At 37.2% G+C, this 24420-nt stretch overlaps 1 protein-coding gene across 1 annotated transcript in view; it reads right to left on the reverse strand.

Moving 5' to 3' along the window:
• Positions 1–720: 720 nt before the first annotated feature.
• The window catches only part of LOC106867202 (uncharacterized), a 79155-nt gene continuing 55455 nt past the window's right edge, over positions 721–24420 (reverse strand). The window contains exons 2-5 of the mRNA XM_052971052.2: positions 22638–22675; positions 11160–11356; positions 3566–3676; positions 721–2489 (exon numbers count right to left, since the gene is read on the reverse strand). Of these exons, the coding sequence (XP_052827012.1) occupies positions 783–2489; positions 3566–3676; positions 11160–11356; positions 22638–22675 (2053 nt within the window). The 3' untranslated portion in view covers positions 721–782. The remainder of the gene's footprint in view (positions 2490–3565; positions 3677–11159; positions 11357–22637; positions 22676–24420) is intronic.

Here is a 24420-nt window from a genome sequence, read left to right on the forward strand (position 1 = left end):
AAAAAAAAAACAAAATTAAAATAGAGGGTTTCAGAAATACAGAAAATTTGCATTGATTATCTTTTAAATGGAAAAATAATTAATAATTTCAAGCTCAAACAGATTTGACTAAAACAGAGAAACATTGTTTTACTTTGTGTATTTTATGTGAGAGAAAAAAAAATTGTGTTCAATTAGATGAAAGGATCACACAGGGGGGAAAAAAAAAATGAACGAAAATGAGGGTAGCTTACACCTTGGTGACATATATCACTCTCCTCCTACCTTTCGAGGCTGGATCACAAATAGTCAAAAGCTTAAGGGAAATAAGAGATGTTGGGGATGAGCACACCGTTTGAGGCACACATATGCACAATCAATTTAATGAGGCACAGATCTGTGATACAAGAAAAGGCTTGAAATATGTGAAACAAAGTGGAAATTGAATACAAAATGACTCTACTATTAATCAAGTAGGTCAGACACAACCCTTAAAAATTGCTGCTCTGGAACTACTTTGATACAATTTGCAATTTGAACATAGAATTGTTGGTTTATTTTTCATTTATATACCTCTTTGTTTTTGCTTTTTTTTGCTTTTTTAAATATAAACATCATGACTTCCATCATCTTTTATCACCTTTAAACAACTCATAATCATTTTGAAAACAGCTTTTGAAAACATTAGCATAGCTCTCCAAATAAAATTACTATGTCCATTATAATTTTTACTACAGATAATTTTTCTTTCTTTTTATAAATCATTGTAATTTTAAAGTTTGACATAAATTTCACATAGTTATTTAAGATGTTTGGGCCACATCTCTAGGTGTTGATGGTTTTATTTTAGCTAAAAGCTTTGATGAAAGTGGTGATAGGGATTGCAGGGGAGGAGAAGTGGAACAACAATGGTTAACATTTTTGTTGGTTTTGTTATAGTTGGATGGTGGTGGAATCGGAGAGGGAAGGGAACAAGCTGGAGATGAAGAATATATTTTTGGAGCTTGAATAGAAGGCAGAGTTGAATTGGAGCCAAGATTCAGTAGATGGTCTTTATCATGGATCAGCAAACACGTTGCAAGAATTTTATTTGGTTCACTAACTGTTATAGTAAACTTTGAAACACCAGTGTTGGGAGACACACGTAGAGCATGGCTTTTACCACCAGGAAATTTACATTCAAGTTCATCGATAAAAATTCGAATGAGTTCTTTTAAAAATCCCCCATGGCTAACAATTAAGACGTCAGCTATACTTTGATGGCAACTATCCCCATCATCAAAACTACTGCTACGACCAGAGCTCATACTAGAGAAGTTAGAATGACGATGTTCCAGTAGAGGAGAGAGCGATACATTGGGACAGCCATGCTTTGTTGTCTTTGGACATGGGATGCTCCCTCGAACCTCAGCATCTGTAACTGGTACTGTGAAAGGAGAGTCATAGCAGGAATCAGAATTCTTAAAACAAAAATCGTCGTCGTCATCATCGTCATCATCGTCGTCATCGTCATCATCACCATCATTATCAAGAGTATCATCATATTCATCATCCAAATGAGCTGTGATACTATTATCATCCGAATCTAGTGTCTCACTCTCCTCCTGGAGACTGGAGAAACCAGAACTACTTGATGAGTTTGACCTTTTCATGTTTCCTCCAAGGTTACCATTCCCATTGCTAGTATTTGATGCACCATCAGTATGATCAACAATATTGCTATCATTAGTAGAGGTTCTATTATTATTATTATTATTGTTTAACCTAATATCACCGGGTTTAGCAATACCAGACCCAATGGCTGAATTTATACCATTGGATCCAGTATGATTGGGGTTAACATTATTGGCTCCTTTGTCCAAAAGCGTTACAGGCAAAGAGTTTTTTGATACTCTTGCTGTTTCAACCACAACCAAAGAGGAAGAAACTGAGTTAATAGATGCACTGTTTTTATTTTCAGGCTTTGCTATTATATCATTTTCACAGCCATCATTCAGTTCGGTGTTATTACTTTCCAAAGATGACAAAGAATTCCTTGTTCCTGCAGCTACTGCTGGAGTACATCCATCGTTACAGTTCTTATTTCTGCTACTGCTATTTGTCAATTCCTGAACTGAAGAAATCGTCCCAGAACTTTTATTAGAATTTACAGTGATTCCTTGATCACTGAGAGTTGCTGGGACAGAATGCTTTATTCTGCTGCTGCTCTTTTCACTTACGATTGCAATTTCCAGCTTTGAATTTGGGTTATTGTGATGCTTAGCATGTGTGTGTCTTCTCCGCTTGTGTTCACTATCATCGTAAGCTGCAGTCGTTATCACTGGTTTTATATTTACTGAGCAATCAGTCTGATCAGTTTTAGGCTGTTCATGCTCTTGTTTTGTACTATTGATTGCATCTATATAGCGGCGCTTAATTGGTGCAGGTACATAATTGCCATCTTCTACCTGGCTGCTTTTACGTATTTGATCACACAAATCTTTGAAGAATGATTTTGCCCTTTCTTGCATCTAAAACAGAAAAAGAAAGATATATTCAGTAAAACAATGCTTTAATAAAATGGTACTAATTGGAAAAACCAATTATAAATTATATAAAAAAGTGTCTTTTAGTCAGTATGTATAAATCACTTTAGAATGTATCTTCCACAAAATTATTACAATAAAAATCAGGGTCTAAAGAAGAAATTATTATATGCCAACTAAACCAGTAAATGAAAATGTTTTAAGCTCTTTATATAAACATATTGACAGATATATATTTTGGTTAACACTTAAAGCTGATAATATTTTTAAAATCTCTTTCAGTCCAAGAGAAAGGACAAACCTCCTCCCATGACCCATTACAAAACTTTAGGAGAGGAGGGAATGTATCCTAGAACAAGAAACCTAACTTGGATGCTTGCTACTGAGTGGATCCTGTTACTTTACTGAGCCTTAATCTAATGGTTAGGGTGGTGCACTCGTGATCATGGTTTCAATTCCTAGACCGGGTGGTGTGTTGTGTTCTTGAGCAAAATACTTCATCCCATGTTGCTCTATGATCACTTCGACACCTGATACGTGGCACACTGTGCACTTGTTCCGGCAACGTTAATTTGATGAAAGGAGTGAGCTAATGAACAGCACATACATTTGATCACTATAAACAAATCATTTGTGCAGGTCGTTTGACAAAAGCTGAGCGCTCATATGTCGTCTTTGATGGGATATTCTATCATCATTATTATTATTAGTTTACATGTTGGTATCACATAAAAAGCACTCAAGCCAATACCATGTAAAAGTGCTTGTGCCATTGGTATATTAAAAGTACCCAGCACACACTGTAAAGTGGTTGGCATTAGGAAGGGCATCCAGCTGTGGAAGCGAAGCCAAATCAAACTGGAGTCTGGTGCAGCTTCCCAGCATGCCAGCTCTGGTCAAACAGCCCAACCCATGCCAGCATGGACAACAGGCATTAAAGGATGATGATGGTAATTGATGATTAATGATGATGATGATGATGAATGAGATGATGATGCTGATTGATTATTATTATTATTATTATTGACTGTATGATGATGATGATGTTGTAAAAGAATTACCTGTTGTAGAGTTTCTGCGCCAGTTGGTGTATAATTGGCCACAGAAGTATTTATTTTTTTGGCAGCAGTCACCAGTTCACGATAACCTTTTCCCTCAATGATACCAAATTTCTAAAATTAAAAATAAATAGATATAAAATAAACAGTTAATACGATGTTGTATACATGAAAGATAATGAAAAAAAAAAAAAAAGCAGAAATATTTGCAATTTAAACAATATTTTGGACAAAAGTTAATTCAAAGTGTGCATTGCACAGACTCATAAATATATTATTAATACATCCCTATCACTCATATCATTTTAATATTTTGTAATATGGTGAAAGAAGCAAGCTGACAGAATTGTTAGTATGCCAGGCAACATGTTTATGGCATTTCGTCTGCCTTCATGTTCTGAGTTCAAATTCCACCAAGGTCCACTTTGCCTTTCATCAGTTTGGGGTCAATTAAACAAGTACCAATTGAACACTGGGGGCGATGTAACTGACTTACCCCTACCTGAAATTGCTGGTCTTGTGCCAAAGTTTTGAAATCATTATTTTGTAATATGGTATTTGCTGTGAAGGTGCATGGCTTAGTGGCCAGTGGGTATTCAGCTCACGATTGTAAGGTCGTGAATTCAATTCCTGGCGATATGTTATGTCCTTGAACAAGACACTTCATTTCATGTTACTCCAGTCCACTCAACTGGCAAAAATGAGTTGTACCTATATTTAAAAGGGCCAGCCTTTTTGCATTCTGTGTCACGTTGAATCTCACTGTTTTCCTCCTTTTTCTTTTGAACTTTCCTATGTCTGCTGTCTCTGAAGATCTATGCTTGAAACCTAAAACAATCATTCTTTCCTTCTCTGTGCGTCTTAATACTTTGCATGTGCTACGTCCTCCCTTTTTTCATTTTTTTCGTGTTGTCTTTTTTCTCCGTTTTCTTTAATCAACTATATGCATATATACGAGTGGTCAAATGAAAGAAGGGCACTCAACACATTTATTAGGAGTTACATGTATGGATCAAAACAGTTTGATTCAAATATATAGGTACTCCGAGAGTTTTAAGCATGATTCTAATCTTCAGCCATATTGAATTCAAACACACACACACACACATACTGGGATTACATTTATATTTTATAGTTAAGGTATTATAATAACATGTACTGGAGTGCTGGCATTACACAAATAGAAAAAAAAAAGAGTAAAAACAAAGATCAATGCGGACACTACTGCACTAATAAATCAGAAGAAAGCAAGCGAACATTCATAAAAAAGACTTTTCTGTTAACCATTAGGAGAGACTAAACGCATTATAGATTTGCTTCCAGTAGGATAGAAATTTAGGGAATTTAAACAAGAGACAGTTACATTGGAAACTATTTCAGTAATTTACTTTAGAACAATTACTTTAACACTCTTGTTATTGTATTATTAACAGAATATACAGCTCATATGTTTCAACTGATTTAAAAATAAAAATAGTCAAGAATTTTAAAGGGCTTAGTAAAATAACTAACTTTGCCATTACTAAGGTTGGTAGAATTTCCCTCTTAATTGGAGAAAGAAAACAAGAAAACACAGTCATAAATGTTGGCAACTCTCAATTTTTATTATTAAGCAGGTTCTAAAATAAAATGATGATATATGATTTACAAGGGGGTGCAGAAGAGTTCCTGGCTTTGGGTAAAACAAAATACAGGAGGATCAGTTAATTATGATTTTATTCAACATATTCCCCTCTCAGATTCACACACTTATTGCAGCAGTCCTTCAGTTTTTCTAAGCCCTGTAAAAGAACTTGGAAGGTTGAGCATTCAGCCCTTTCGTGATACCCTTAAAGCCAGGAAATTCTCAGCACCCCCTTGTAAGCTCAAACATAAACTCTTTAACGCAAATAGTTTTGTGTTATAGAACTAAGAGTGGTCTCAAGTAGGCTGGTATCAAAAAAAGGTAAAATTCTCATATGACACAAGATTTCTCAAGGGTTGCATAATTGACAAGAGTGATGATCAACTGACAAAAACTCAGATTTCATAGCCAAGACAATTAACTCTTGGTGGCCCTCTCCACCTAACTCTAAGTTTGTACCACAAATGTATAATTTACTACTATAGGCAGTGGTTTCCTTGTAAAACTGATTAAGTATTTACTGGCTTGTAATGCCAAGTTCAGTTCCAACCTTGGGTAATGCTATCAGCAATACGTGAATACCTAGTCCAATGAGAGACTTCCCTCCATTTATTTACTGCTATTGGAAACAGAGACAAGTGGGCACTTTCTCTAAGGAGCCTAAAAATTTGGAAAGGATTAGCAAGATTTTTGTACAAGCAACAATATTATTTGTTAAATACACAAATGTAATCCCAAACAGATTCAGAACACTGCTATAAATTATAATTTTTACTTCTAAACAGCTAAATCATATTCAACAATATAAGAACATTATAAATAATTAGAAAAAGATAACACTACTACTATAATGAAATAGAGTCCAAGTATTTTATTCTTCTGTTATCACGAGTAAGAACTGAAGTATATATTTTAAATGAGTTCTTACATTGTTGTTATCAGTAAATTATATTGGCAATATAAAACCACACAGTATTTTAGAAAGATTACTTCATTATATCTGCTTTTATGATTTGATAATATCAAGAGATCTTTCAAAACTACCACAGGATAAAGAGATTTGATAAGATTGGTGATATCTCTGACAATCATATTGAATATTGTTACGTATCTTCCTTACGTCACTTTGCCATCGTTGGAATAGTATGTTAGGCTACACTGACCCAGAGGAATATGTCATAGCAACATGACACAGGAACAAAAGAACGGCAAAAAGTGGAAGTACTTAATGGAATATAGAGTAACAGTTCAGAATTACTTGACAATAAAACCAACAAGGACAAGAAAATAAAGATGCCAAAAAGGCACTATTATACATATATAATTCTTATAGTAGTTCTTCGTTTATTTTTATTTTGCTGTATTTTTCTTTCTAGCAATGGACATTTAGGCATCATAAAGCTTTTGTACTGATTTAGAAAGCAAAAAAAAAAAACCCAGCTAAGTTCACAATTTTTGCCTGTCATCTTTTATAGACATATTTATGGTTATGAGAAGCCTTTTCATGGATGCAAGGAATAGTAGTGAAATATACCTCAAATTATAGCCTAAGCCTTGATTACAGTTCTGCTCAAGAGCTAAACAACATTATAGTTTGGGTCATAAAATATTATTTTAAGTTACTGGTGGACAATAGGATAGTGACTGAAGCTCAGCTTAAAACCCACAACAGGGTTAGCAAACGAATAGAGAGGTCTGTTTGACAAGACACTATTCATAAATCACAAGCTAACATTGTGGTAGGACAGTATTGTAGATCAGGGTAATAACATATACAACATAAGTTTGAAGAGAAGATGAGGAAATCTTTCAAGTTCTTTTCTCTGGGGAAGTGTCATAGTTAAAATAAATATAGATACAAGTATGGGTGTGTGGTAAGAAATTTGCTTCCCAACCACATGGATCTGGGTTCAGTCCCACTGTATGGCATCTTGGGCAAGTGTCTTCTACTATAGCCCTGGGCTAACAAATCTTTGTGATTGGATTTGACAGATGGAAACCAAAAGACCATCATCATGATCATCATTTAATGTCTGTTTTCCATGCTGGCATGAGTTACACACACACACACACACACACATCTATGTGTTTGCCTTAGTGTTTGTAATTGTCCCCCACCACTGCTTGACAACTGGTGATGGTTTGTTTACAGCCCCATAAATTATTGGTTCAGCAAAGGAGATGTGATAGAACAAGTACCACACGTAAGCAAAATAAATACTAAGATTAATCAATTCAACTAAACCCTTCAAAGTGGTGCCCCAGCATGACCGCCGTCCAATGACTGAAACAAGTAAAAGATAGTTACTGTGGTTTCTTTGATCTCAGACCCTTTACCTGCTGTGTACAGAATTTTCCTTTCTCTTCCTCAATAAAGGGCTTCTTCCTTCCCACATAGTAACTACATTCACACTACAACACTTCTGCTTCAATTATTTCCTATCAATACAAACCCTCGTTAATTTCTTCCAGTTCTAGATTACCTGAAACTTGGTGCTCACCCATCTATATCCATTCATACATATTACATATGACTCCTTTGTATATGATTGAACAGCTCTCATGGGCCACTAGCTTTCTGATTGCCCACCAGAGTTACTAAACTTGAAGAGAAAAGAATAATTTTGACAATATCATGTGTGAAGAGGATGAAGAAGTAGGAAGTGTTATGAATAATGATATAGCATATGAAGTAACATATGCTATATCAGTGGAGAAAATATGTAGTAGAAATGATAAAAGCTTGTTTGTTTATTCTTAAAGACAGTACAAAGTAAGGAGAGGGGGGAAAAACAGATAAGTGTTACTATGCCAGACTTTTTGAATAAATAGCACAAAATAAACAGAAATATTCTACTGGATCCAATGCTGAGGCCAACGGTAGAAATAATAAGACAAGGAATAGTGAATAAAACAATTATGTCAATGAAGTCACAGAAAGCAGCTAGAGTAATTGCTGATATGTTGAAAATATCAAAGAAGTTTAGGTAATCCAAGTCAAATTTGTGTAGGAAGGTGTTATTCTTGCTACTGGTATACACAGCAGAAATGTTTCACTGTAACAAAAGCAAGGAAGATGCACTGGAATGGAGTTAAGCTAATGGATTACGTAGTGAAAGTGTTAGACAGTTTGTAACCAAGCTAATATACATGAAAAAGCTGTGATGTACAAAATGTTATTTAGTTTATTCCAGGATGATGATGATGATAATAAAAAAACCGAAAAAAAGCATCATAGATGTCATATATTTAGCTGGCAAAACAGCAGGAGATATGATGACGACAGGGAGACGAATTTGTAAACAAAATGAATGAGTAAAAAAATTAAAAAATAAATAAAGGATAGTGGGGGAAATATGGCTAAAGGTATCATTGGCAATAGGAAAATGGATTTTAAAACAATAAAGACATACATAATGATTGTGCTACTTGTAAAGGAGGAACTCAGTCAAGGGCAAACTATTCTATTTTGCATTTGTTGATCTTTAAATGAATATATAAAGAAATGAACAAAGTAAAAGAGCCTTTGATGGTGTCATACATTTTACAGTCTGGTGGGCAATCAGAAAGCTAGTAGCCCATGAGAGCTGTTCAGTCGTATGCAAAGGAGCTAAATGTAATATATACAAATGGATACAGATGGGTGAGCACAAAGTTTCAATAGTTCCTAATGACTTATTTATATATTTTATAATGCAATCAATGAACAATAGTGGCATTAGTTACACGTTTTCAATGGCTTAATCACTGCTTCATTGCATTTCTGACAGTGGTGCTGACAAGAGTGTCTGCAACTCAGTGTAGAACAAATATCACATTCATACAGTTTCCTTGTTGGTGTTTGTATCCATTGCCAACATATATCAGTGAAAGAAAGGAAGTACAAACACACACACACCATCGTCATCATTTTAATATCCACTTTTCCATGTTTACATGTATTAGATAGAATTTATTGAGGCAGATTTTCTATGCTCGGATATCCTTATGACACCAACCATTCCCTGTTTCCAAGCAAGGTAATTTTTTTCCCAAAGCTAGACATATTCTCACAGAGTATTGGAAATGAAGGACACTGTTTCAATGACAGTGACAACCATTTTACAACTTTTACATGATGTCAAGACAATGTGACACAAACCACCCCACCTATATATATATATATATATATATATATATATATATATATACACACACACATGCATAAATATGCCATGTGAAAAGTTTGCAGTCCACTCTGTAAAGTGGTTGGCATTCAGAAGGGCAGTAGAGCTTGATGCAGTCCTCTGGCTTGCCAGCTCCTATGAGACCATCCAACCAATGCCAGCAGGGAAGATGGATGTTAAACTACTACTACTGCGATGGTGACGACAATGATACATACAATGCACTTCTTTCAGTTTCCATCTATCAAATCCACTAACAAGGCTTTGGTTGATCTATAGTGATGACACATACACCCAAGCTGCCATGCAGTGGGACTGAACCTAGAACACCATGTAGTTAGGAAACAAACTTCTTACCAAACAGCCAAACCTGTGCCTAGAGTAGATATGAACGTGTAGTTACAAAATTTGTTTCCTGGCAACTGTGATTTTGAGTTTGGTGCCACTGTATGGCACCCTGGACAAGCGTGTTCAGGTTAACCAATGCCTTACAAGTGGAATTGGAAGATAGAAACAGAGAGAAAGCCCATCAAATCAGTGTTTTTACAAAAACAAAAAAGAAAGAAAGAAAAATAATGCATTTGCGCTAACATAAAATACCATTGAATTTAATATACTAAATAAATATTCATTACTTCATTCATATATCATCATCATCATCATCATCATCGTTTAACGTCCGCTTTCCATGCTAGCATGGGTTGGACGATTTGACTGAGGACTGGTGAAACCGGATGGCAACACCAGGCTCCAGTCTGATTTGGCAGAGTTTCTACAGCTGGATGCCCTTCCTAACGCCAACCACTCAGAGAGTGTATATATATATATATATAATTTGCATACAATAGACAAAATGTTACTGATCTTCCATAGATCACTTTATCATAGTGTAAACATCACATCTACTAGTCCTGTATAGTTGAAATACTATGCCAGGCTGCACTGACCCAGAAGACTATGTCTTAGCAGCACACATGACACATGAACAAAAGAATGACAAGACTTGAAGGTCATTAAGGGAGTATGAAATAAAATTTCAGAATTAGATGACAATAAATCAACAAGGATGGGAAAATGTTTCAAGAAACCGTAAAGAAGTCTAAAAGAAATTTTTTTTTTAAGTTTACACATAAAGCAAAAATAAATGATATATAGAATAATTATTTATATGCAAAGAATATAATAAAACTATAAATTCAATGATTGTTTTGAATACCATATGTAAAATGTTCTTAGGAATTTCTCTCTTAGTTGGTGAAAGAAAACAAAGAAAAAAAACCCTTAGTTGCAATTATTGGTGACATTCAAAGTAAAAAGGGAGATAGTTTTAAGAAATTTTGAATTAATTTTCTATAAAATCATATTTACATTTAGTGTGCCCCAGGTGGTTAATTTATTATAGGGAAGACAGTTATTCCTAGATTAATTTAAATTGAAGCAGATTTGAAAGTTTGGATTTTACATCACAGTATAAAGAAGGTGTACAGAGCATGGACATTGAATTTTTAAAAACACTTTATAAAGTTCTTGAAGTTGGTTGAGCATGTGTGTGAAAGAAAGTGAGATAGAGAGAGAGACAGAAGTAGATCATGAAAGAGACACAGATAGAGACATAAGACAGGGAGACAAAGAGAGCTCGAGATACACACACACACACACAAATATATATATATGTATATATATATATATATATATTACATAACACATCATGTGAAACAAAATCTATCTCAAAAAATAAACCTTAAAAGTATAAAACACACACACACACACACACACACACAGAATCCACAGAAGTTATAAAACTTACCCGTTCCCGAAGTCGTTTGTCATGGACTATAACAATATGTTCACAGCATTTGTTGTTTTCTACTATCACCTTTGCGGTTTCAGCAGCACGGTTAAGGTCACTTGCAAAGACATGGGTAAAGTTCTCGTTTTGTAGCCGACCAGCTACCAGACGGACTTGGTCGAGACCAGTAGATGATAATTGCCAATCTTTCTGGCCTGCAATAAGGAAATATCTCTTTAATGCTAAATATATCCAGACATGATAATTTAGTGACAATTTCGCTGACGTAATGTAGAAAGATACAGAAATAAAAAATATCAATATAAAATAAACAAAACAATACATATACACTGAATATTCATCAAATGTTCAATCTACAATATGGAGTGTGTGTGTGTGATGTGTGTACGCATATATAACAAAAATGAGCTAAGAAAATAACTCATGGCTGGTGGAATGTATTTGAACATAGACAAATACAGGTATATCAGATACCATGCAATAAGAATCCTTGATTTATTAAAATTATCTCTAGGGTAAGTGCCATTATGGTATTGTGGTAGCAATTGTAGTAAAATAGACAGAGATAGGAGAAAGCATTCCTGTAAGCATGAGTGATTTTATGCCAGTCAGTTAAGTGGTCTTTGTTTGGTCATGGTCTAACATTTCTGAATGTATAGTAGCAGCACCATTCCAGATATGAGTAATATTCCATTGTGTGTCCTACTTGAGCCTTGTAGAGCATCAGCAATTGTCAGAGGCTTAGATATTTTCAGACCCTGATGAGAAAGGCCAGTCTTTGGGATATAGTCCCGGTTATGTTGAGAATGTGCCTGGTCATAGTGGGGCCTAAAATTTGGATCAACCTTGGAAGCTGGCTGTAAGTTGAATGCTGCTCATGTTTAAGTTGGGTGTGGTGCAATGCTGTTTTCTTAATATGAGTAGTGCCTGAGTTGCTTTTGCCTGCTGATAGAGACAAAAATTGGCCAAGCTGCACTGGATCATGTTTATAGGTTTCCATTCATGAAATTGGTACTGATTTGGTGAGTGGTGTTTAGATTGTATGAGGATGATGCAGGTTTGAGGAAGATTAGGGTAGAATGAAGGTTTGTATCATCTGTGTAAGAGAATGCATGGTTGTATGTGACAGCAAGTAGGTCATTGATATATAGAGGGAAGGGAAGAGAAGAGAGTGTGGAATAAAACTCACTCCTGGTGCTCATCGAATCTGATTGAGAAAGGGACAAAAATAGTTCTATCGATATGCTGTGATGATGTGATCTGATAAGAAAAGGAGTGGAAGACAAAAACCAAACTCTGGAGAATATTGAAGTTGGTTCAGAATGGGACAGAAAGAGCTCCATCACCACACACCATGATTGTATGATCTGAAAGGAAACTACTGATGCAAAAGATGAGAGAAGGATGGAACTTCTAAGTACAAAGTTTTGATAGTAGATTTGTATAACAAACACAGCCAAAAGCTTTACTGGAAACTAGAGCAGCAATGTTATTTTTACTGACTTTCTAAACGGCAAGAACCCCACTGGTGGGTCTCCACTAGGTTTGGCTCTATGGAAGCCTTACTGGTGGTCATTAAAGTGAGAGAGAGAGAGAGAGAAAGAGAGAGAGAGAGAGACACACACACACACACTCACAATGATGGAGAATGTCGCTGTTGATGGCTGTCTCCACTAACTCAGAAATATTGAGAATGAGCACAATTCCTATTGATACTATATTGGTAGCACACACTGTACTACCAAACAGTCTCTTGCAAAGTGAACTCCTAAACAAACAATACAACAGTGTTTCCTTCATGTAACTGATTCGCACATAAATAGCCGAGACAGGAGAGCTCTTCAACATAACAACACTGTTTAGCAAAGTGGCAACCATCAATAACATTGAAATAGAATAAATTGATTGCCATGATAGATAAAAACGAGTCTCAATTTAGTAACAAGTCCAGACAGCTTCCTTACAATTCACCAACAAAAATAATGACCATAGCAAAAAATCCCTAGCCAAACTACTTCAGTTACTTTCCTAAAATTTCCTTGAAAGTGGTAAACACATACAAATCTAAAACTATATAAATAAAAAAAAAGGTGGTGTGAGGGGAGGGGAGGGGAGGGGAGGGGGTGGCAGACATGGTTAAGACACTTTGTTTTGCAAACATGTGGTTTTGGGTTCAGTTACACAGCGCAGCACTTTGAGCAAGTGTCTTCTACTATAGCCCTCGGTCAATCAATGCTTTCCGAGTGAATTTAGCAGATGGAAACTGTGTGGAAGCCAATCGTGTATGTGTGTATGTATTTGTGACATTTGTCTCCACTCTGCCTGAAGAACTGGTGTTGTCTTGGTCGTGTCCTTGTAACTTAGTGGTTCAGCAAAAGAAACCAACAGAATAAAGAAAACAAATACTGGAGGTGACTTGTTTGACTAAATCCTTCAAGGCAGTGACCCAGCATGGCTGTAGTCCAATGACTGGAACAAAGATCAAAGTAAATAAGATATATTCTAATAATTTACAGACTTATTCTTTTATTCTCTTACTCGTTTCAGTTATCAGATTGTGGCCATGCTGGAGTAGCACATCATCATCATCATCATTTAACATCTGCTATCCATGCTGGATGGTTGGGTGGTTTGATCAAGGCTGGCATGCTGGAAGGCTGCACCAGACTCGAGTCTAATTTGGTATGGTTTTCTATGGCTGGATGCCCTTTCCTAATACAAACCACTCCGAGAGTATAATGGGTGCTTTTATGCGCCATTTGCATGACACCGGGGTGCTTTTACGTGCCACCGGCATGGGTGCCATTTGCATGATACCGGAATCTGCCACAACTGCCATTTTGCTCAGCTTGATGGGTCTTCTTCTCAAGCACAACATAATGTCAAAGGCCTCGGTCATTGCCTCTGTGAGGCCCAACACTCGAAAGGAACTCAGTCACTTTGCCTCCTTGAAGAATTTTTAGTCACATGAAACAACCCCAGTACTTATTCTATCAGTCTCTTTTGCCAAACCGCTAAGTTATGGGAACATAAACAACACCGGTTGTCAAGTGGTGGGGGTGAGTGTGGGAGAGCAAACATACACACATATATATATGCATGTGTGTACGTGCTTCTGTGTTTGTCCCTCTACCCCACCACTTGACAACCAGGCTTCTTTTGGTTTCCATCTACCAAATCTAGTCATAAGGCTTTGGTCAGCTCGAGGCTATAGTAGAAGACACTTGTCCAAGGTACCACACAGTGGGACTGAACCTAGAACCATGTGGTTGGGAAGCAACCTTCTTACCACAGAAGTCTGTATCTCATAGTAAACAAAATTATTGAATGAATAATCAGAAAACATATTATATTGTTAAGGAAAATCTTTCGCTAAATGACATAATCACTAGAAGTTCTAATCAGGCAGAGGCTACCTCAAAAAACTCTTACAGTATTACAATTCGATGCTATAAGTAGCTGTTTAAGCATTTTGACGTAGATATGGTGTATAAGCACTTTGGAAAGATGATAATGGAATTATATGTTATAAATATATTGTTGCTGTTATGCAAAAGTGTCGTAAATCCAAAATGTTGCTTTTTTTTCAGAAAGCATAAAAATAGTTTCACCATTCTACAGCAAAGCCATTGTACTACACTTCAACAATTTTTGATATCTTGGCTTCTGAAGTAGCTGGAGATACGATAGTTTGACCAAAAGAACCAGCTGTTGCAAGCAAAAATAAATATTGAAAAAAAAAACACATTTGGTCAAACTTAGACATACAACAGCTTAACATAATAGCAACAATATGATCACAACACATTGCATAACTAGTAGAGTGGCTAGGTAAGGTAAAATAAACATCAGAGATGCTTTGCCCCATGCAGAAGCTGCAGGAGTTACTCAGAGATATTGCAAGCTCTTCTAAATCCATTGCTATACTGGAAACCCTCCCATATCATCAGCAGGTATCTCAGGGTTACAAGCATTTCAACCCTTAGCCTGTACATTTCACCAGAGTGGGGCGGTGACAACTGAGCTAGTTTCCACCTACAGAAGGGTTCCACTTGCAGTCTGTTATCAACCAAAGCCATCTTGAGCAAGTTTCAGCTGTTATGCCTATTTTCTTGATGGCTTTCTTCCGTTGTCCGGGTTCCAGATCTATCTTCTGCAGAAAATAGCACACTGATCTAGATAAAAAGCCATGGCAGCTGACTCCAATGGAGAATGAAGTTGCATGCCAGCCCTTGTCAAAAGCCTTGTCAACAAAGAACTGATATTTCGATTTCTTTACCTGACGAAAAATACTGACACTTTCCTCTCAGGGCACAGTGAGTTCAATCATAATGATTGTATTCCTGGAGAGGAGGAACATGTCTGGCCAGGGTGATACAATATGAATTCTTAAAAGCCAGAATTCAAGTTCTTACAACCAACGGTACCATCTTGGAGAGGTCAGTAATCTAGAGTGGAGTATTGTAGAGATTGTTTAAATCCTTAATGGTCACCTCAGACATTGTCATCATCATTCCACATCCTTCAGCCTCAGTTCTCTTAACTACTATTTATGCGGCAGACTTTTGCTTATTTCAATGTGAAGGGGAAGCAAGTGTAGTATGCTTCTTATAATGGTTTCTGCTTGAAGCAGATAGTCAGCAGTTTTGAGGGGGTGGGTGGGACTAGTTAATACCATCGTCCCCACAACTTGACTGGTACTTAATTTTAACTCCAGTGAGATAAAAGGCAAAGGTGACCCCAGTAAGAATTAAACTCATGTACAAAGAATTAGAAAAAATACCACAAGACATTTTGTCTGACACTCTAACGATACTGCTAACTCACTGCCTTTATGCTTCTTATAATAAGAAAAATTAATAGCAGTGGCTTGAATAAATTGGCATTTAAATATATGATGGGTTGCTGTGATTTTAACCCCAGGAGCAGCCTTGTTTATCAGGATGCCATCTTGTATAGCAGAGAACATGTTGTCCAATGTAACCTTCTTCTTTATGATGGTTAAGGTGTGATTGGAGAAGATTTGGCTGCTATTTCCAGCAGGTTGAGTGTCTACATAAAAGCTCCCACTCTGGCTTGTAATACATTGAATTAAAGCAAGGTTATTTAACTGTGATTGGTTAACATTTAAAACTGTTGCATAGCAATTGTTTAATATTAACAGAAGAAAGATAGAGAGGAGGTGAGAGGGAAAGTGAGGGAGAAAGGAAGATAGATAGATAGATAGAGAGAGGGGGGGACAAGTCGAAGTGTTTATTAGTAGTGGTCGATCAAGAGACTAGGAGTAGTAAGACTGAAGAAAAGAATAGAGGAAGGCGGAGGAGGATGTAACAAGTCAAAACAAATGCAAGTGGGAGGACATTGACCAAAGCAAGAAGAGAAATCAACAAAAGAGGCTTGCAAAATAATTTCTTTTACTCTGAAAACTTTGTATACTACTGTACAAAAGTTTTTTTTGTGCTACTTGTAACAAAAGTTGCAGCAATAGATAAGTGTATTATAGTACAATGGATTCAGCCTTTGGCCTATATGTAAATCACGTTGCTTTTTGTGAAGTGTGTGTGTGTGTGTGTGTGTGCAGATATGGTTGCGTGGTTAAGATCATTTTGCAACCATATGTTCAGGTTCAGTCCCACTGTGTGGTGCTTTCAGCAAGTATCTTTGTCTACTGACCAAAGCTGTGGAGTCGAAACAAAAAAAAAACTTTGACTCTGACTCCTCTTTATGTAATTAAGTGATTGTGGTCTACATATCTCATAAAGCATATGCATATACTATGAGTAACTGGTTTATATTAAAGAATGAAGATATTGTGAGTCGGAGTCAGTATAGTTTTACTGACTGACTCTAGTTACCCCTTAATTGTTTCCGACTCCGACTCCACAACCCTGATAGTGACTGAATCTGGTTAGACAGAAACTGTGCGGAAGTGCATCATGCCTGTGTGTGTGTGTGTGTGTGTGTGTGTGTGTGTGTGTGTGTGAGCGCGCGCGTGCGCACACATTTGTTTGTCCCTCCTACTCATGGACAACTGGTGTTGGTTTGTCTACATCCTTCTAACTCAGTAATTTTAGCAAAAAAATTACCGATAGAATAAGTACCAGATTAAAAACAATAAATGCTGGTGTGAATTTGTTTGACAGGCCACAATCCAATGAATGAAACAAGTAAATGATAAAAGAAATAACGATATGTTTCTATGACTTCTGTTCAGAATCAACAGATTAAAGCAGTGAGTCTGGCAATAACACCAAGTTATCATACTAGGATTTACAGTCAGCAGACAAGAGAACTGTGCAGAAATATTTTGCATGTGTATGAGGTCTTTGTTTTCACATGAGACATCAACTTAAATTTATTTACAATGCTGGTATTCATATTATACACTGAATAGTGACGTGATCAATCCACCCTAGAACAATCATTAGCTGGTGTGTTTTCAAAGGAGTGTGTGTGTGTGCTTGGTTGTGTGTGGGGTGTCTATGTGTGTTAGTGAGTGCTGCAGATTTTAAGCTCAGAGCAAGATACAGTAGATAAGTCACATGCAGTTTCTTGCACATGACTTTTTAAGAAAAAAAAAACAACAAAACCATATGTAAAAAAAAACAACAACAAAAAACCTGATTTATCTACAAGTCAGCATCATCATCATTTAATGTCTGTCTTCGATGCTGGCATGAGTGGAACAGTTTGACACGAACTGACAACCAAATAACTGCACCAGGCTCCATTGTCTGCTTTGGCATAGTTTCTATGCCTGGGTGCCCTTCTTAATGCCAATCACTTTACAGAGTGTACTTGGTGCTTTTTGTGTTGCACCAGCACTGGTGCCTTTTGCATAGCTCTGGCAGGGTTGCCAACTAACTTAATCCCCTCAACTGGGGGACAGAGTCGTACTGGAGGAGGCTTTGTGCTAGTTGAGAGGTTAAAGTATAATAGAGGGATAGAGACAGGTGTCTTACTCTAGGGGAGATACTTGGCTACCTAAGTAGGAAGAGGAAGGAGACACAGAGACAGAAAGAGGACATCTCTACAAGACATTCCCACAGTAGGAAGAATAGAAGTAGTATAGAGGGAGACAGGGGTTGTTTTATAAGAGTGTGAAAGGAGATATTTAGAGATGAAGATAAGGAGACTGTAGCAAGTGATGTGAGAGAAACTGAAGTGGGTGGTGGTGGCCATGGTAGATATAAGAGGGCATTGAGAATGTGCGGGTAGGCGTGTGAGGGAGAGTAGAGGGACCTGTAACAGGTGGTGGTCACGGTTGTTGGAAGGTAGGTTGTGGGAGGACTTCTGACAAGGAACAGATTGTGCGTGCAGTATTTGCAGAGTAGATCATCACCAAATTACTCAAATTATATGGTTTCACTTATATGTGTGTGTGTGTGTGTGTAGAAATATAAATACATACACATGCACACACAAACATATACATTACACATACATTCATACAGATGTAAGCATGGCTATATAGATACAAAGCTTGCTTCACAATCCTGTGGTTTCAGGTTCAGCCCCACTGCGTTGTCTTCTACCATAGCCTTGGGCCAACCAATGCCTTGTGTGTAGAATTGATAGTCAGAAACTGAGAGGATGCCTGTTGCATATATATGCATGTGTGTGTGTGTGTGTGTGTGTGTGTGTGTGTGTGTGTGTGTGTGTGTGTGTGTGTGTGTGTGTGTGTAAAAGATAGGGACACTACTTTTCTCTATGGTTCAGTAGACAAGTGATAACCAGTAGAATGCAAAAAGTCTTAACTGAAAAACATGTAAGGGTTGGTGACAGGAAGAGCACCTTGTCATAAAATACGTGCCAGCATGGACAGAGTTAAAAATGACGATGTTTTACTTGTTTCAGTCACTGAATGAACTGCAGCCATGCTGGAGCACTATCTCGAAAGATTTAGTCAAAGAAACGAACTTTAGTGCTTATTTTCCTTTCTTCAGTGTGGTACTTATTGTGTCCATCTCTTTAGCTGAACCACTAAGTTACAGGGATGTAAACAAAACAACACCGGTTGTCAAGCAGTGGTGGGAGACTAACACAAATATAAGACACACACATACACACACACATATATCATGTGATCGCATGACCATCAGGCTATTGGATGTTGTTCTACATTGCTGGTTACAATGTGCTTTTGCATCATTTTTAGCTTTTGAATTCTTTTCTACTCTAGGCACAAGGCCTGAAATTTTTGGGGAGGGGAGCAGTCGATTAGATCAACGCCAGTACACAGCTGGTACTTAATTTATCAACTCCAAACGGATGAAAGGTAAAGTCAAACTTCGGCAGAATTTGAACTCAGAACGTAAAGACAGACGAAATACCGCCCGGCATGCCAACGTTTCTGCCAGCTCAATGCCATGTCAGCTTTTGAATGATGCCACTCTGTTGGCTAGATGAGTAAGCCAACATTCTCCCTAATCAGAAGGCTAGTCCATTGCAGGGTCACCCATTTACAGCCGAGTGGACTGGAGCAATGTGAAATGAAGTGTCTTGCTCAAGAGTGTAACATGTAGCTGGTCTGGGAATTGAAACTACGATCTCATGATTGCAAGTGCAACAGACCTAACCACTAGGCCACATGCGTTCACACACACACACACACACACACAAGTGCATATGCTCACTGGGCTTTCACAGTTTCCATCTACCAAATTCACTCATAAGGTTTTGATTTGCAGGGATGTAGTAGAAGACACTTAATGAACGTATTGAAGATATATAAGAGAGTGTGTGTGTGTGTGTGTGTGTGTGTGTGTGTGTGTGTGTGTGTGTGTGTGTGTGTGTGTGTACGTGTGTACGTGTGTATATAGATATTTATGAAATAAAAGCAGGTTTGAAGAAAAAAATCATTAGGCTGTCGCATATACTTTCTGGGTATTTAGTGGATCTACCAACTGAAAACTCTTAAAGGGATCCTCTACGTGAACACTCAAATTGCTAAAAATAGCAGCCAAGCTTTCATCAACACACTGCACAATCTCAAAAGAATAAATAAAAGACATTTGATAATGTAGTCTTAAATACCTCTAAAACGACAAGAGAATCATGGTTATTTGGATCCTAGGTCTACTCAATCAGGGCTAACCAGTGGCTAAACAACAACAACAACAACAACATCAGCAGCAGTGGTAGCAAAAGTCAACATGGTGAATCATCAGATGCTACAGAATGTAGAAATCTGCAGGAATAACCACTTATCCAATTATGTAATATGAAGATGGCAGACGGTGCTAAGTGCAGTACCCACTTCAACAGACTCCAACCTCTGCAACAGATATCTGATGGAGCCTCAAATACTACAAAGCTCGCCATCAACCCACTTTCAAGAGCAATTCAAACAGCACCAAATACCCCCACTATATTCTGCAGAAGAACAGCGAGTCCTGAAGAGAGGCAACAGAAGATCAAAAGCATATTGGTGCTAGGTTTCAATTGACTAGACTCTGGTGTTTTTTGCTCTACTTAAGTGTTTTATCATGTTTTAAGGTTGCACCACCGTCATCACTTCAGCAGCTACCACCACCACCACCACCATCACTATCAGCAGCACCACTACCATCACCATCACCATTTCATTTAATGCATCTTCAATGTAGGCATGAGGTGGATGGCATGATAAGATCTTAGGAGTCAAAAGACTACATTGTGCTCCAAAGTCTGTGAAGATGCATGGGTTAGTGGCTAGGGTAATCAGCTCATAATCACAAGATCGCGTGTTCAATTCATGGCAGTGTGTTGTGTCCTTGAGTGAAACACTTTATTTCTTGTTGCTCCATTTCACTCAACCGGCAAAAATGAGTTTTACCTGCAATTCAAAGGGCCAGCCTCATCAAACTCTGTATCATGCTGAATCTCCCCGAGAGCTACATTAGGGGTACATGTGTCTGTGGAGTATTTAACCACTTGCATGTTAATTCCATGTGCAGCCTGTTTGGTAGGTCATATCAACTGAAACACTCATCATTGTAACTGACAGAGAACCAATGTTTACTCTGATATAGTTTCTTATTTCTTTACTGACCACAATGGGCTACACACAGAGGGGACAAACAAAGACAGACAAACGGATTAAGTCGATTATATCGACCCCAGTACGTAACTGGTACTTATTTAATTGACCCCGAAAGGATGAAAGGTAAAGTCGACCTTGGCGGAATTTGAACTCAGAACGTAACGGCAGACGAAATACCGCTAAGCATTTCGCCCGGCATGCTAACATTTCTGCCAGCTCGCAGATATAGTTTCTATGTAAGCTTTGGTATGGTTTCTATTTGTTGGAGACCCTTGATACCAACTAATTTGCAGGGTATACAGGGTGCTCTTTTTGTGTGGCATCAGCACTAATGCGGCCACTATATAACCCGCACAATTCTACTAAACCCTCTCTCACAAAACAGCAGACAATTATAGGAAGTGTTCTCAATGTCACTTCTTGCTTAGCTTGAACATTTTAACAACTTTCGGTTCTTAATTAGAAATAAAATATTTATATTTGTAACTTATCATATTCAACCAATCTTCCACACTCTGCCCATACATGAAATTAGCCAATAAAAGAATCTCTGTGTAGTTACTCACTATGCTACAAATAGCAGCCAATCTCCCCCAAATCACACCCACCAAGTTAACAAAGAAAGAAGAAGAAACAAAACTGAACAACACATAAGATGATATAATTTTAAATACTCCTCAAAAGACAGGATGGTCACAGTTGGAACAGCTATTATCATCACTCTTCTTAATCAGGGTGACGGCAATGGGGAAAAGACTGATAATGGTAAAGAGTGTTTTCGCACTTGGTGTGCATGAAGTTATTAAAGAGAGATTAGTAACATAGGGAAGGACATTTATGGAGGAAATCTGTCAAATGTGTGTGTTGTGGAGGTGGATGCTAAGCAGGGGTTTCTGCTGGATTAAAATAATCCATTGAGCTACAATAGGCTAAGAACCATCAGATTATAACAAGTGTTTGGATAAACTAGCTGCTTGTAGTAGAAATGTTATATATCCCTTGCTTAGTTGGCCGCAAAGGATTTTTTAAACAGAAGTGAAGCCTCTTCCTTTATCTTTCCTTATCCAACATTTCAATATTTGTAGAGTGATGGTTGTAAGCTAGCAGAATCGTTAACACTCCAGGCAAAATGCTTAGCAACGTTTCTGTCTGTCTTTATTTTCTGAGTTCAAATTCCACCGAGGTTAACATTGCCTTTCATCCTTTCAAGGTCGATAAAATAAGAACTCGTTGAGCGCTGGAGTCAATTTAATCGACTTAACCCCTGCCCTGAAACTGCTGGCTTTGTGCCAAAATTTGAAACCAATATTTGAAGAGTGACTGATATTGTAGGAAATGTAGATACTACTGCATCGTTTTTCTCTGTTCTGACTTCATTGCTGAATTTCCAAATACTCAGATTTAAAAAAAATTTTTTTAATAAATAAAGAAAGAAGTAATTTCAGTCTTACCTTGAATTATATTCTTCCTGTTAGCTACAGTCTCCCCACTGAAATAATGAAAAAAATAAAAAAGGAGATATTTAGACACAAGTAAAACAAGCAGAGCAAAATATGTTCCATAAAATCAAATATCAACAATCAAATAACAGAATGACAAATTAAAATCTAGGGAAACAAGGTTACATTAATTAAATAAATTAATGAAGAAATTCTTGTGTGTGTATACGTATATGTATGTATGTATGTATGTATGTATGTGTGTGTGTGTGTGTGTGTGTGTATGTATGTATGTAAGTAAATCATTGCGACTATTTAACATCTGGTTTTGAAAAAGTTTTGACATTTAGCAGTTAATTTTTTTCTTCTAATTATTAACTGCATAACTTTGCTAACAACCAAAATTAACTTGAACTGGATTACTAGACATGCTACAGCAAGTACATAATGAACATAGACTAAACATACAGAGTGATGGAAGCCAATGAAGGAGCCTATACATGGCTGCACATGCTAGAAATGACAGCCAAATACACCGCCCTCGTCCCCACCATACCCTACTCTTTTAAGAAACGAAGATAACATTGATTGGATAATGAAGTCCTAGAAAGGGATGGTCAATATCAGAATGGCTTTTGATCGCGAAATGAAACAGCATTTAAGCTCGCTAATGAAAATACTTTACATCATTCAAAAAGATGCTAAAAATGGCAGTCAATTTTCTCACAGACTAAACCCTACTCCTTTAAAAAGAAAAATGCACTTAGGATAATGTTGTCCAAGGTGGACTATTTCTGAGAAAAAGACCGACTGACATGGCATTTGATCAGTGGTTGATTTTACCAGGGCTGACCTGGGACTACAAAATAGATTTGAACACACCAAGCTGAGACACCAGTGGTGACCCTCTTCGGCACAAGTCCAGGCAAGGTTGTTTATGGAAGACCAGCAGTCACCCATACATACCAGCCTCCTCTCTCCATGCCTCCAATGTTATCCAAGGAAAAGGCAAAGGCCGATACAACTTGGCACAAGTGATGTTGCCACTCATTTCTACAGCTGAGTGAACTGGAGCAATGTGAAATAAAAGTGTCTTGCTCAAGAACACAACATGCAGCACGGTCCAGGAATCGAACTCACAACCTCACAATTGTAAGCTTGATGCTTGTTCTAACCACTGAGCCATGCACAAACACAGTCTCTTAGGCTGAACTGCTTAGTTATGGGAACATAAACACACCACCAACAATTGTCAAGTGATGGTGGGAGCACAGACACACATAAATACATACACACACACACACACATACGATGAACTTCTTTCAGTTTCTGTCTACCAAATCCACTCACAAGGTGCCATGCAGTGGGACTGATCCTAGAACCATGTGATTGGAAAGCAAGCTTCTCACTACACAGCCACACCTAATAATCAAGACTGCATAACTATCACTTGACTGATAACAGTAATGTGGTCTAAATCTGTTGCTCTGGTCTGTCTCCGACTGATGTTTATAATGTCTCAAATCATTAATTTTAAGAAAAAATAATTAGCAGTTAATTAACAATATAGTATTTGATGAAGAGTAATTATTATAAACAATAAAGCTGCAACATCAACAGAGTTTATATCATAAGAGGAATTTATACTATAAACAGGCAAATGGCAGCATATATGACCAGGTCATAGACTAATCAGTTAAATTTTCTATTTAGAATGTAGTTTATTAGTCTAAATAACTTCTAATTATACTCAATACAGAAAAAGAAAATCTACTTGTAAGTAATTAATTATTTA

This window comes from Octopus bimaculoides, chromosome 1 (genome assembly GCF_046866305.1).
Source record: "Octopus bimaculoides isolate indiv1 chromosome 1, ASM4686630v1, whole genome shotgun sequence".
NCBI classification, from domain to species: domain Eukaryota; kingdom Metazoa; phylum Mollusca; class Cephalopoda; order Octopoda; family Octopodidae; genus Octopus; species Octopus bimaculoides.